Genomic DNA, 14,408 nt, shown 5'->3' on the forward strand with positions numbered 1-14,408 from the left:
TGCACAACTCGCTACAATTATTCTTTCCCAGCAATTGAGATGACTTAATTGACTCTTCTGATCGATGACCATGACTGAATGCGTGGGGGTAAATGAGAGGGATGTGTCCACAATTTCACCAGCAACAAGAACTAAACGAAAAAAATTCCTTCACTGAATTCAAAGAAATTAGTTGAAAATTCCTTGGATCTACAATTTCGCATTTATATGTGCTATTATGTGGAATTAGTATTCTAATTGTTCCTGTACTCTGTTTTAATATTTGTTTAAGTTCATAGACTATAAAATTTTTGCCGAAAAGAATCTCTATACTCAAAATTATGTTATCTAAATTGATACTCCAATTAATTTTATTAGTAATATTATATGTTTACCCATTTAGATATTAATATGTATCAATGCAAATAAATTGGAAAAGATGAAAATTGCTCTATGAAATTCTCTCTTCAACATAGAAGGGAGGTGGGAAGCATGTGGGAATAGGTCCCATCACAATTAAGAAGAAATTTGGCTAGCTAGATAGGAGAGTGACAAAAACGTTGGTTTTGACTAGGTATGAACTAATAACAAATAATTCACCTTTCTCACTAGTTGAAAAAACCCTTATGGGAAACTCTGATCAATTAATTGCGTCACAACTAACCTCATAGGAAACCCTCGTTTCATTCTAGCTTTACTAGCTTTATAATCCAGATTGGTTCTATTTTGTAAAATAACTTTCTTTTTTTTAAAAAAAATAGTTTCTGGAATAAACTGTGGTTTGTTTTGTGCTAACCTGTCCACTACAAGCTTATATATATATATATATATATATATATATATATAATTTCAATAGTTTATGAATTCAGTTGGTAGTTTTCATGGTGATGCTCTGTTTCGTGAATGGGAAATGGTCCTGCCCTGTTCTATCTGTTAAAAATTCAGGTGTATACATGGTACGATTATATCATGTATGCATACAGCGGTCAACATGCTTCGTGCCTTTCCTTTCTAACACTGCAATTTGCCCATCATCTTTAATTTCCTTTTTGAATTCCCCTCTGCATCTTCTGTCACTATTTCCCTTTTCATTTCTTCCTCTTGCTTTCAATGTTTTAAAATTACATCAGCTGAGTCATATGCATCATAAGCATCCATAAATTATTAGATAGATTCTTCTAATGACATATGTCAGCTGCATCACTATTATAATTATTTAAGTATTTAATTTAACAATAAATATATAAACAAGAAACACAGTAAAGAGAGAAGTCTTCACTATTATAATCATAATTATTTAATTTAAACACAGTAAAGCATTTAAGGGCACACATTGAACCCGTGAATATACGTTATTCAAGGACAGTAAATAGTGGATGTAGTCTTCACTCTTCACTCCCAAAAGCTATACAATGGTCCTTGGCTCACGTTAAGGGTATTTGCAGACAAGTCTAAAACTAAGCTTCCATCATTCCTTCGAATTAAGAGACTGGCACATAACCAAAAACAAAAACCAGTCATAGAACCTATAAACCTGGACCAAACAGACCCAAGTACTTATATTAAAAGTTAAATTGGATCCTTTCATCAATAAAGCATCATTAAATTAATGATGTGGACTGTTTAATCAATGATGTGACTATTTTTTTATCTAACGTGGTAAGTTACATGGCCTTTTGTTGGCTAATTGAACAATGATATATCAGTTAAAAAAATAATTAACTTGTTATTAGAGGTATAATTTTAAGCATTGTACTTTTAACTTGGTTCAAAAATATTGGCAATAAATTAATAGTAAATTGTAAAAAAAATTTTAGTGGAATTTCTTTTTACTATATAGCTAAATTTGGAGTTCAAGTTAAAATTGCACCATATTAGTTTAAAGTTATTTAAAAAAATTATATATTTATTAGTCTCGAGAACCAATAACCATTCTAAATCTCTTGCTTAATTGGCAAGAGACTTTTCATAATATAAGGACCTAGTATGAATAAAAGGAAACCTGTACAGATACAAAAGATAATTATCGCTTAAAAAGCTATTGGCAGTTTAAAGTTGGTTTGTAAATTTAATTCATCACCTCAAATAAAGTAACAAATTTTGACCTTATCTCAATTTTTTTTTAAAAATGATGTACTTATATTTTGATAGTGAAAAATTTATAAAATAAAAACATATTTGTTGAATAAATAATGATTAATATATGTATTTATACTGGATAAAACTACTATTTAAGTTGTTATCATGAGCTAAAAAATACCAAATTAGTTGATAAAATTAGATAAAACAATTAAAAATATATAAAAAACTTGAAAATAAGGATGCATTGGCCAGTTGCATGTGAAAATAGGTCCCATCACGATTATGGTACCTTGTATATATTGAGAAAGAAACATCATCTTTCCCATTCATCATTCAAAAATTCTCCTTTCACTTCTACATAACTTCATGGGAAACACTCGGTTGATTTTGGCTATTATGGCAGTAGTGATGCTGTCTAATTTTGGGGTTTCATTCTCTACGAAATCAACAGCCAACATCGGCACAGACCAGTTGGCTCTTCTTGCACTAAAAGCCCGTGTCAACAGTGAGTTTTTGGCAGCCAACTGGTCAACTGCTACATCTATTTGCAATTGGGTTGGTGTCACTTGCGGATCTCGACACCACAGAGTCATTGCATTGGATCTATTCCGCATGGACCTCTTTGGCACCATACCATCAGACATGGGAAATTTGTCTTTTGTTGTTTCCCTTGATATTGGGAGCAACTATTTTCATGGCTCGTTGCCCATTGAGTTGGCTAATTTGCGCCGGCTGAAATTTCTAATCTTGTCTAACAATAATTTCGAAGGGAAAATCTCATCTTGGTTTGGTTCTTTCGTTAAACTTCAACGTTTGGAATTAGAGTGTAATAACTTTATGGGAGTTATCCCAGGGGAAATCGGAAATCTTCCTAGCTTAAAATATTTATATTTGCATTACAATCAGTTTTCAAGCTCCATACCTTCCTCAGTCTTCAACATATCTTCGTTAGTAGAGATTGTTCTCGCAGGCAACCAGCTAAGTGGTTCCATACCTTCCATCCCGTTCAACACGTCTTCCCTGCAAAGAATTGATTTGTCATATAACAATCTCACTGGTCGTATCCCATCTGATATGTTTGATCATTTACCTAGATTAAATTTGCTTAGTTTTAGTTTTAACCTCCTTTCTGGCCCGATTCCAATGAGTTTATTCAAGTGCCAAGAGTTACAAGGACTATCCTTATCCTATAATTATTTGGAGGGAACTATACCAAAAGAAATAGGAAACTTGACAATGCTTAAGATCCTATTTCTCGGAAGCAACAACTTCAAAGGTAAAAGTAAAATAGATGTAGAGATGCATTTTAGCATGTTTCTAATCCTTTTTTCCCTTTTTGCTTGGCTCCTTTAGAGCCTCCAATATTTTCTTTTTTGAAAAGTAGAAAATTTTATTCTTCCATTATCAATATGCCATACCAAGTCCTTAACCTATTTGAGCCTACAATATTTTACCTTCTTTATTTCACAATGTCACCTATTTGGATTATCGTAATTCTTTAAATTCCTGATTACTGCTTCAATTAGATTCAGTACAATCACTTTTTAGTTTATGTATATTTTATCCTTTTTCTTTTAGATGTAAAGTATAAGGTTTGATGTTGGTGAAGACTGGTTTTGTACCACCAATTTTGCTAGATTAGGAAATTACACATTAGTTAACACCATACATTATTTTACAGCCAAACAAAACAATGTAAAATTTTTTATTGAAAAATACTAGTAGTTGCTTTATGGCTTTATTGATGTATTAGAGAAATGAATTTGGCCTTATTTGTTGCAATTGTTTTGAAATGAAATAAATTTTCATTGTGTAGGTGAAATTCCACCGCAAATTGGTACTCTGCTGAATTTGGAGCGATTAGCTTTTGAACAATGTCAACTAATAGGGCCTATTCCTTCCACCATTGGTAACCTAACACTTCTGAAAGTACTTGCTTTTAACTCCAATAATTTGACAGGTAATATATCACATTTTTTTTTATCTGTGTTCAGTTTTTATATAGCTGCAATATTTAATATTTGAATAAATATTATTATTCACACTCTTATTATAGTCTTCGTTACATAACTCGAAACCCAAGAATTTTCTTTCTTTCTTCCTTCCTTTCTTTTTTTGTCCATTGCAATTATGGGATTAGGGGGAACAGGAATGGACAAAATAAGATGAAGATGCCCTTAAATTTGTAAATTTCGATCCCTATGGATCCTTTTAAAATAATAAATAAATATAGTTATATAGCTATTTTTTCTGAATTTCATTTTTCTTTCATCCTTATTCTTTTTTCTATTAAATTCACTATCACTTTTGAGTTTATAGATTTTCTCAAATTTTTAATTGAAAATACTAATATCTCTAGGTATATTGCATCAACAAATTATTGTAACACGTAGTTTATTCATCAAATTCTCATGTTTTAATATTTCGCCTCTTTTTGGTCTTATGATATTATCTGGATTTTCCACATCTTTCTTTTTTTTATATTTTTTTTAGCTTTTGGTAATAGTGTCACACTCTTTATTTAATCTCATTGTTTTTTATTTAAATTAATTTTTAACATTGATCTTCACCTTTTTTAATTTCCATTTTCTTTTATAATCAAGTATTTTATTTCTATTTTGTTCATGAATCATTCAACCCAAAATTCAAATGTATTATCTACTTATCTATATATGTTATTTTTTTTCCAACGATTTCTAATATGTTTTCATTATATTATATAAATAAAAAAATTATAGACATAATATACAAAAAGCCTTTAAATTATTTAAGAAAATTCAAATAAGCTTTTATACTTTTTTTGCATTCAATCAAGCTCTTGTCTTATATGCACCCGAGCATTTGACTTATTGGTTGGTACATTATCCCCTTATCTAAAGAGCAGGGTTCGAATCTCCTCTTTCCAAATTATATAAAAAAAAATCAAAGTCTTGTACTTTTATTTTAAACCAAATAAGCCCTTCAACTTTTATTTTTAGTTAAATAAGTCTTTATGATTAATAATTTGAATTAATTAAAATATCATTTGTTATTCTATATTATGTGTGCTGATGTGATATGCTAAAATATGGTAATTGATAATGATGTGACATGTTAACATATCATAATTCATGATAACATAACATGTTAATTTGGTATAAAAATGACATATGGTATTTTTCCAACCTTCGTATCATGCCCATAATCAATGTCGTGTGGATATAAAATAACAAGTGATATTTTTACTAATGATAATTAGTCAACAATTAATTATAAGGGTTTGTTTGATCTAAAATAAAAATATAAGGATTTGATTGAATGCAATAAAAGAATAAGAGCTTATTTAAATATTCTTAAATAGTTTAAGGACTTATTTGAGCATTATGCGAAAATTATAATAAATTAGCTACAAAGTGCAAGATTATATTGCTTTGTATTATCTAAATTCCAAACTTTGTTTAATAATTTTGATCGTTCCGTTTGACAAACAAATGGGCTTTATAAGTTGTTGCTAAATTGAAACAATTAGGGGATCAATTTCATTATGCGAGGGAAGTTCCACAACAGACTGATAATTTAAAATTTCAAAATGCGATTGACTTTTCCATTAAAAAATTGACAGTAAATAAGTTACATTTTTTCTTATGTATGTTTAGCTTCTGTATAGCTGCAAATGTTGTAAATATTTGAATAATATTGTTTGACTCTTTGTTACATGTATCTATAATATAAAATATAAAACTAGAAATGTGTGTACAATTTTTGTCAGTAATTTTGTTATTTACTTCTGGATCACGGGAACAAATCCAAATGACTTCTGATTTTGTGGCAGGTAAAATACCACTTGAGATAGGCAGCCTACCAAATTTGGACAATTTGAACTTGGGAAATAACAGTATCTCCGGACATGTCCCTCCTGCTATCTTTAATAGCTCAACTGTAAGGGTCATTTCACTCTCTTTAAACCAACTCTCAGGTTGTCTTGCATGGAGCACAGGACTTTGGCTTCCAAAACTTGAACAGCTTTTTCTTGATATAAATGCGTTCAGTGGAACAATACCTACCTCCATCTCCAATGCCTCTAAGCTAACAGACCTTGACTTGTCATCTAATTCATTTTCTGGATATATTCCCAATGATTTCGGAAATCTAAGACATCTGCAACGGCTCAACCTAGAAAATAATGCTTTAGCAAGCACACCTTCGACCCCAGAAATCAGCTTTCTCTCATCTTTAGCATATTGCAAAAACTTGACATTCTTGAAATTTGATGCTAATCCATTGGTAGATGGTGAACTTCCCAAGTCTATAGGAAATCTCTCTACTTCCCTGCAAATATTCACTGCTTCGTACTGCAACATTGGAGGGAACATTCCTGGAGAGATTGGCAACCTAAGCAACTTGATCCGCTTGAACATAAATAACAATGAACTGATAGGATCTATTCCGACCACAATCGGAAGATTAGAAAAGTTGCAGGGTCTTTACCTTGAAGACAATAAGTTAGAAGGATCCCTTCCATCTGACTTATGCCGTTTGCGGAGTTTGGGTTTCTTGCATCTCACAGGTAACCAATTGGGTGGACCAATACCAGCATGCTTGGGTGATATCATTTCTCTTAGAGAACTATTTGTTGACTCCAACAAGTTAATTGGCTCAATTCCCTCAACCTTCACAAGGCTTATAGATATCTTGCAATTAAACTTGTCTTCCAATTTTCTTAGCGGGGCTCTCCTAGTTGACATTGGAAAGTGGAAGGTTGTTACAATTATTGATTTTTCCAAAAATCAATTATCAAGTGAAATTCCGAGTAGCATTGGTGATCTTGAAGGCCTAACTTATCTTTCATTATCCGATAACAGATTGTATGGGTCTATACCTGAGTTATTTGGTGGGCTGATAGGATTGGAATTCTTGGATCTATCAAGAAATAATTTTTCTGGAATTATTCCAAAGTCCTTGCAAAAACTCTTGCATCTCAAGTATTATAATGTCTCATTCAATAGACTGCACGGAGAAATTCCTAACGGAGGACCCTTTGCCAATTGCTCAATCCAATCATTTATGGGGAATCAAGCACTATGTGGTGCACCTCGACTACAACTCCCACCATGCACAAGTAATTCTGCTCAACATTCAAGGAAAGCTATTAAGCTTATAGAATTTATTCTATTGCCAGTTAGCTCAACGCTATTAATTCTAGCCTTAATTGTCTTTTTCTTCCAAAGCCGAAGAAAGCATTCAAAGCAACAAATTGATCGAGAAAATTCCATTGGTTTAGCAAAGTGGAGAAGAATTTCATACCAAGAGCTCCATCAAGCCACAAATGGTTTTTGTGAAAGCAAACTACTTGGTGCGGGGAGTTTTGGCTCGGTATACCAAGGTGCTCTTTCAAATGGATTGAACATTGCCATAAAAGTCTTTAATTTGGAGGTAGAAGGATCATTTAAGAGCTTTGACGTTGAGTGTGAGGTCTTGCGCAACATTCGCCACCGGAATCTAGTCAAGATCATCAGTAGTTGCTGTAATGTTGAGTTTAAAGCCTTGGTACTTGAGTTCATGCCTAATGGAAGCCTTGAGAAGTGGTTGTATTCTCATAACTACTTTCTCGATACCTTACAAAGGTTGAACATTATGATTGATGTGGCCTTCGCATTAGAATACCTCCATCATGGTCAGACAATTCCTGTGGCCCATTGTGATTTAAAACCCAACAATGTTCTATTAGATGAAGACATGGTTGCACATTTGGGTGATTTTGGCATTGCAAAGCTGTTAGGTGAAGAGGATTCAACAGTACAAACCATAACACTAGCAACAATTGGGTATATGGCACCAGGTAATGCTTAAACTTTAGAATTTTTTTTATCCATTATGATAATTCATGTAAAATAATTACATACTTTGACGATGGTTTTAATCACTTGCATGTAGAATACGGAACACAAGGAGTTGTTTCCATAAAAGGCTACGTGTACAGTTTTGGTATTCTTCTAATTGAAACCTTAACAAGAAAAAAGCCCACAGATGAAATGTTTGTTGGAGAAATGAGCTTAATACATTGGGTGACTGAGTCATTACCATGTGCATTAACTCAAGTTGTAGATGCCAATTTGCTAATTTGTTCCGAGGCACGAGAACATTTTGCAATAAAAGATTGTGCATTGTCTGTTTTGCAATTGGCATTAGAATGTTCAAAAGAGTTGTCAGAAGAGAGGATTGACATGAAAAACGTTGTTGCTCAATTGAAGAAGATCAAAATCAAGTTTTTGAAGGATTCGAACAAGCAGGCTTGATGAAAATACCATCATGTTGATGACATTTCCCTTGGACTCCTTTGAATCCCAAATCGAGAGAATAATTTTGAGTGCAGGTTCAACGTATCAATGTCAAGGTGCTTTTATTTTACCTAGTAATTGGCTGTTTCCTTTTTCTTTATTTTGGAGGCAAGTGTCTGTCTTGATTTCTTTTTCTTCTCGTGCTGGTTGCTTTAGGATGTTGTCTTTAATTTATTGAATTTTCAGAACTGTCCTTTAGTTTTATGTTATGCTATGAAAACTCAAGCCAAATAAATTTTATTATTGCATTATTTAGATCTATTTTATCGGCCGGATAACTTTTGGTTTATTTATAAATTTATTTTATATTATAGTATATATTAAAAGTTATTTGATGTAATTATAATTTTTATTTGTAAATATAATCTCCTAAAAAACACTTACATAGAGATATAAGATTTAGTTTATATTGCTTGTATTTCTGATAGGAAAAAAGAGAAATAAAAGTTAGAAACATGTACAAATATAACTTTTTAGAGGTGTCCAAAAATTAGGTTTTTTTTTTTTTGAAAATTATGTATTTCATTAACCTGTAATAACTCAAGTGTTCACTGACTTCTACAGTAAGGACACAATTAGGTTCTACTTGTTACATTGTTAATCATTATAATATTTTAATATGATTATCCATATAATATTGATGATGCATAGTCTTGAAACAACTAATTTGAACAAAAAAATATCAGAAAATTGTAAGAAACAACCCTAGGCTCATTTTAAAAATAACCTTCACTATAAAGTTAATTATTTTTAGCCAATTTTAACCATGAGATGACAAAAATACCTTTAAAACCATTTCAAACAAATAACATTTTTTAAACATGTAACTTCTTCGTATTTCACTACAACATAAACTCTTGGAGTTAATGCGTGTAACAATTTTTTTTTTTAACTATAATAACATTTTTTGGAACTTGACGTGTAATAACAACACTTTTTAAATGTAATTTGATATTTATCTTTGCATTTCAATAAGACATAAACTCTTAAAGTTAAACATCTTCACGATAAAGATAAAGTTTAAAATAAAAAAAAATTGACATGGAAAGGAAGATGTATTTTAAAATTTTTTAACGTCAACATTACTGCTGAGGTGAAATAGCTGGGATGAAATGGGTTTAGACAAAAAAATACTATCCAAAATCCTCAAATTTGGATAATTAGCTTTTAAGTTATTTTATTTGTTATATTTCCTATAATCATAAAAAAGATTCAGCACAAGATGTTGCATGCTAAGGTCAAAGCTTTAGCACTAGATGTAACATACCAAGATCAAAACTTCTGCACCATATATTACATGTCAAAGCTTATTTTTTCTTATTGATGTTACATGCTAAGACATGAATCACTTTGTGACACTTTAAGGCATATGAATCATTTTGTTATATGCAAAGGCATGTTCTACTAGATTTGAATCACTGAAAAAACTTAACACTCATAAACCCAAGAACCAGTTGTTACTCACCATGTCATGCCATGCTTTTTGATCTGTAAATCGATGATGAGATGGTAAGAGATAGACAACGAGAGAGTTTTGTGAATGTAAATTAATAAACCCAAGAATATATTGTTACCTTTCATGTCATGTTCTTTGATCATATGACGAGATGATGAGAGATAGACAAAGAGATTGTGATGTTGGTAAAATTAAAAAAAGTTGGATGATGAGAGAGAAAAATAGAGAGCATAGTAAAACAGGGAGCAAAGCACACAAATGGTGAGAGAGAAAATTTGAGAGCACTTGAATGTGAAGAATTTGATTAAAGGTAATTTTGTCCAAAAATCTTTTCTCTTAACTAAAAACAGTTAAAATTAAAAAAAATTATTTTTTAAAATACTCTATCTTTGAGGGCCAAAAAAAATCGTCCCAATAAATATTAGAGATTACTTTCGATTTGTCTTTGTAAGTGAATTATGTTGTTGGATGATCTGAGCTGAGATGATGCGTCTGTGCCCAAAAAAAATGGTACATCAGAGGTTTTCTTGTGATTCCTTTTCTGATACTTTATAAGTGAGTAAGAACTCATCAAACGAGGAATAGAAGGAAAGAATAGAGAGGGAGAGGATATGAGAGAGAAAGGAGAGATAGTATTTTGGTTTGTATCCTTTCTGACTGCTGACAATTGTTGGGGAATATATACAGCCCATCCTTTTTGGGACATATGGAATATCTATTGTTGAAGTCACATATGAACCTTCTCATAGGACTTCTTATGTCTTTGGGCCTTAGGCCTGCTCACAACACATTACATAACATACAGGTAGGCGATGGATGGTCATGAAATTGGGGTTTAAATAGTGGGAATTTGATTGTAGTTGCCCAGCCCAGGAGAAATTAAGGTGATGATTTGAATAAGCAGGTGATGGTTGATTCTGATTTGAGTTCTCTCAAAGTTCTCTAAAATTTCCAGTAATTACACATCATAGGCATTGGAATAGAGCACAATAAGACAATATATTCATAATAACTTGGTCACTGTTCATCTTCACAATTCCACGTTGAAGTAAGCTTCACTTTGTGCTACAGAAACTTAAGATATATAAGAAAGATAATAAGGAAAATCATGTTTTGTCTGCTCAGGTTATTTAAGTTGATTAAGGAAGCTATATTTTTCCTTTTAAGGTTACTTTTTAAATCATCAAAAGATAATTCCAGGGAAGAAATTAATTAGATGCACATTAGTTTTGGATTTTCATCATTCTTTTATTACACTACTATTAGCTTACAAGCCAATTTTCTAGCCTGCATATGCTAACCAGTCTTTATTTATTATTTAATTATTCGTTTTCAAGGGAAAACTGAAATGCTGAGATAGCTATGTGTTCAATTTTTAACAAAGTTTTTCAGCATTGGTTTTAAGTTTTAACTCCAACATTTTCCTTTAATACAGATTAAACTAGCAAAGCTGCTACCTAGCCACCATTAATCATGGCTTCTTTTCTGTTCACTCCCTACTCTTTTTGTCCATGGCAAATCTATAATCAAAAGCCATTAAAAATATCCCAAAATGTTTATAGGCCTTTCTTTGGAGGTTTCTATGAATCTTTTGATGAGAACAATGAGTTTTGTTATGGAAATTTTCCAAATGACTCATTGCTGCAAATAATCAAAGCGGCAGCTCCTGGAATGGACTCTTGACTGTGAATTAGTGTAGGTTGCAAACCACATTGATTCTATAATTACTGGTTCAAAATGAAGAGGATCCAAACATGTTACTATAACAATCCAGGCTAATCTTATTGGTTACAGTGCCCTACGTCAACAAATATGGTGGCATTGCGTCTCTTAGAGACGGCCGTACCACCTCACTTAATTAGTTCCTAAATAAAAGTTTGAAGCCTGTACTACTCTAATAAAGCCTTAAGATTACTCATTGTGCAAATCTTTGTTTTCACTTGCATAATGTTACTCCGGAAACTAACTGTTACCAACAAAAACTAAGCCTAATAATCTTGTGAATAATGTTCTTAGTCAAAACCGGCAAGTATTCTATATATGCAGCCTTGCAGCAAAACCTTCTCTGATTTGCCTTTATGCACAAACTACTATTTTGCACCTTGTTCTTGTGCTTCTGTCACCATTGAGACGTTGATTTAGTAACTTTTCTTTATGTGGAAACATTTGATCATATCAAAGTGTCGGTATGTCTTTGAAGATTCCTATGAACAAAGTCAAAGGTATACTCTCTTTCTGCCAAACACAACCACCTTAGTATCCAATATGAAATGAATCTAGCTGAAGATTCATTCATTATATTTTAATGTTCATTATAGGCATTCCTCCGTCCTAGTTATAAATCCAATAAAATTAAAATGTGACACTATAATTAAAGATTAACGTGAAAAAAACAAAGTCTACCTAGTAAGTTCTTTCAAATTTATGTCTCTTCCACCAGAAAAGATACAAGAAAGCTGCCTAAATGGGCAATCACTGTATCCCTGACAAATGGAGTAGACATATTAGCTTGCTTGGATGAACGTAGTTTCCAAGCGCAACTCATGTAAGGACCAGCACCCATCTCTCTTCAGTCTTCATAACCCTTATGCAAACCAAATTCTTCACTTCTTTCATTCATAAAGGAAGATGGGTTGTTGCTCAATGTGGCTATATCAAATGTTCTGCTTCCTTTTTGCCTTCTTACTCTTTCAAGTTAATTCTTCATCGATATCCCTTCTATCATCTCCTCCTCCTCCACAATTATGCCCTCCTAAACATAGTTCTGCTTTGATCCAGTTCAAAAATAGCCTGTCTTCTTTTCAAGAAATGACCAACCTGTCTTTTCGCGGTAGCACTGAATGCGGTGATTCTTATCCCAAGACGGAATTATGGAGCCAAAGTACAGACTGTTGCTCCTGGGAGGGTGTCACATGCCACAGCATGACGGGTCGCGTGATTGGTCTTGATCTCAGTTGTAGTCGACTTGAAGGCAATCTTCCATCCAACAGCAGCCTCTTCTCCTTCAGGATCTCCAGTGGCTTAACCTTGCTCACCTCAAATTTTTTGGTTTTAAATTCCTTCTGAGTTTAGTGAGTTGAGGAGTCTAACCCATCTCAATTTTTCCTATACAGGGTTCCACGGTATGGTTACAGAGCAAATCTCTCCTTTGTCAGAACTGGTTTCACTCGATCTGTCATCTGTTCTGTTAAGGCTCGATAACCATCATCTTAACATGCTTGTGCATAACCTAACAAAGTTAGAAAATCTTTTCCTTGACCAAGTGGATATGTCTTTGGTTAGACCAAATTCCTTTCTGAACTTGACTTCCTCCTTAAAGCGTTTGAGTCTCTTTGGCTGTCAACTGCAAGGGAAATTTCCATGTGAAATTTTCAGCTTTCCATATCTAGATAACATCACTTTAACCAGAAATCGTAATCTCAGTGGCTATCTCCCTAAATCAAATTGGAGTACTCCCCTTAGATTTTTGCACCTTTTAAGAACAAGTTTCTCAGATAAGTTGCCAAACTCAATTGGAAAATCTTGAAAACTTGAAAGAACTTGACTTTTCTTTTTGTCATTTCACAGGGTCAATCCCTTCATCTCTTGAAAACCTCACCAAAATCACTTTCTTAGATTTAAAATCTAACAATTTTGAAGGTCAAATTCCAGATGTTTTTGGGAACTTAATGAAACTAAATAAGTTGGATTTTTCTTTTAACAATTTCCATGGTTTATTGCCCTCATCAGTATTTAACCTCACTGGAGTTACTCACATGGCCTTGAACAATAATCATTTAGGTGTTCCCCTTCCATGCAACATAAGTGGACTTTCAAATCTTCAACACCTCTTTTTATTTGCAAACTTGCTTAATGACAGAATACCAGGTTGGCTGTTTAGTCTACCAGTGAACCTTGCTGTTCTTGATCTTTCATCAAATAATTTGAATGGCAACATTGGGTCATGCATGCTTTCAAAGCTTAGAAATTTACAAGAGCTTGATCTTTCAAATAACAGTTTATGATCATTGAGCAGCTGTAGCAATGATGTCAATTCTACCTTCCCCAAGCTAGCTTCTTTGTCTTTCTCTTCTTGCAACATACAACAATTCCCAAGTTTCTTAAGAGCATCCGAGACTTTGTCCCTTTTAGATCTTTCTAATAACAAAATTCAGGGTTCCATTTCCAAATGGGAAGCCGAACGGAGTGGGAGTTAGTCCTTGATCCTATATTGGTACTTCTTCTTTTTTCTTCAATTTGTTGACAAGTGATTAGATCCTCAGGATTTTCCTGTGGAAGATCTCTTCATAGGACAATTGACCTTCGTTCAAATTCGCTTCAAGGACCACTTCCAACTCCACCACAGTCAATAACTCGTCTCTTGATTTCAGAAAATGAATTGACTGGCGAAATCCCTTCACGGTTTTGCAATATAACTTCCCCTCTAGTCCTCGACTTGTCAGAGAACAACTTGAGTGGAATCATTCCAAGATGTCTTGGAAATTACCGCTTCCTCTCTGTTCTGAATTTACGAATGAATAACTTCGATGGCAAAATCCCTAGAATGTGTATTGATGAAGGTAGTTGGTTGAGAA

The 14,408-nt window shown here is 32.9% G+C and overlaps 1 protein-coding gene and 1 pseudogene across 3 annotated transcripts; both read left to right on the forward strand.

The window, feature by feature from the left end:
- The first annotated feature begins 2,427 nt into the window (after window positions 1-2,427).
- Window positions 2,428-8,336, forward strand: LOC110419810 (uncharacterized). Of its 3 annotated transcripts, XM_089784010.1 has the most exons (5): window positions 2,428-2,851; window positions 2,915-3,337; window positions 3,878-4,021; window positions 5,873-7,879; window positions 7,975-8,336. In XM_089784010.1, the coding sequence occupies exons 1-5, from the start codon at window positions 2,428-2,430 to the stop codon at window positions 8,334-8,336; spliced, it is 3,360 nt and encodes a 1,119-aa protein (XP_089640136.1). The 3 variants fall into 3 exon arrangements, with proteins under 3 accessions (XP_089640136.1, XP_089640135.1, XP_021288601.1); XM_089784009.1 differs by having other exon boundaries at window positions 2,428-3,337; XM_021432926.2 differs by having other exon boundaries at window positions 2,428-3,337; window positions 3,950-4,021.
- A 4,255-nt stretch (window positions 8,337-12,591) lies between these two features.
- LOC110419700 (receptor-like protein 49) overlaps window positions 12,592-14,408 on the forward strand; it is a 2,554-nt pseudogene continuing 737 nt past the window's right edge.

This window comes from Theobroma umbraticum, unplaced genomic scaffold (assembly GCF_002168275.2).
Source record: "Theobroma umbraticum cultivar Fairchild unplaced genomic scaffold, ASM216827v3 scaffold_67.0, whole genome shotgun sequence".
In the NCBI taxonomy this organism is placed as follows: Eukaryota; Viridiplantae; Streptophyta; class Magnoliopsida; order Malvales; family Malvaceae; genus Theobroma; species Theobroma umbraticum.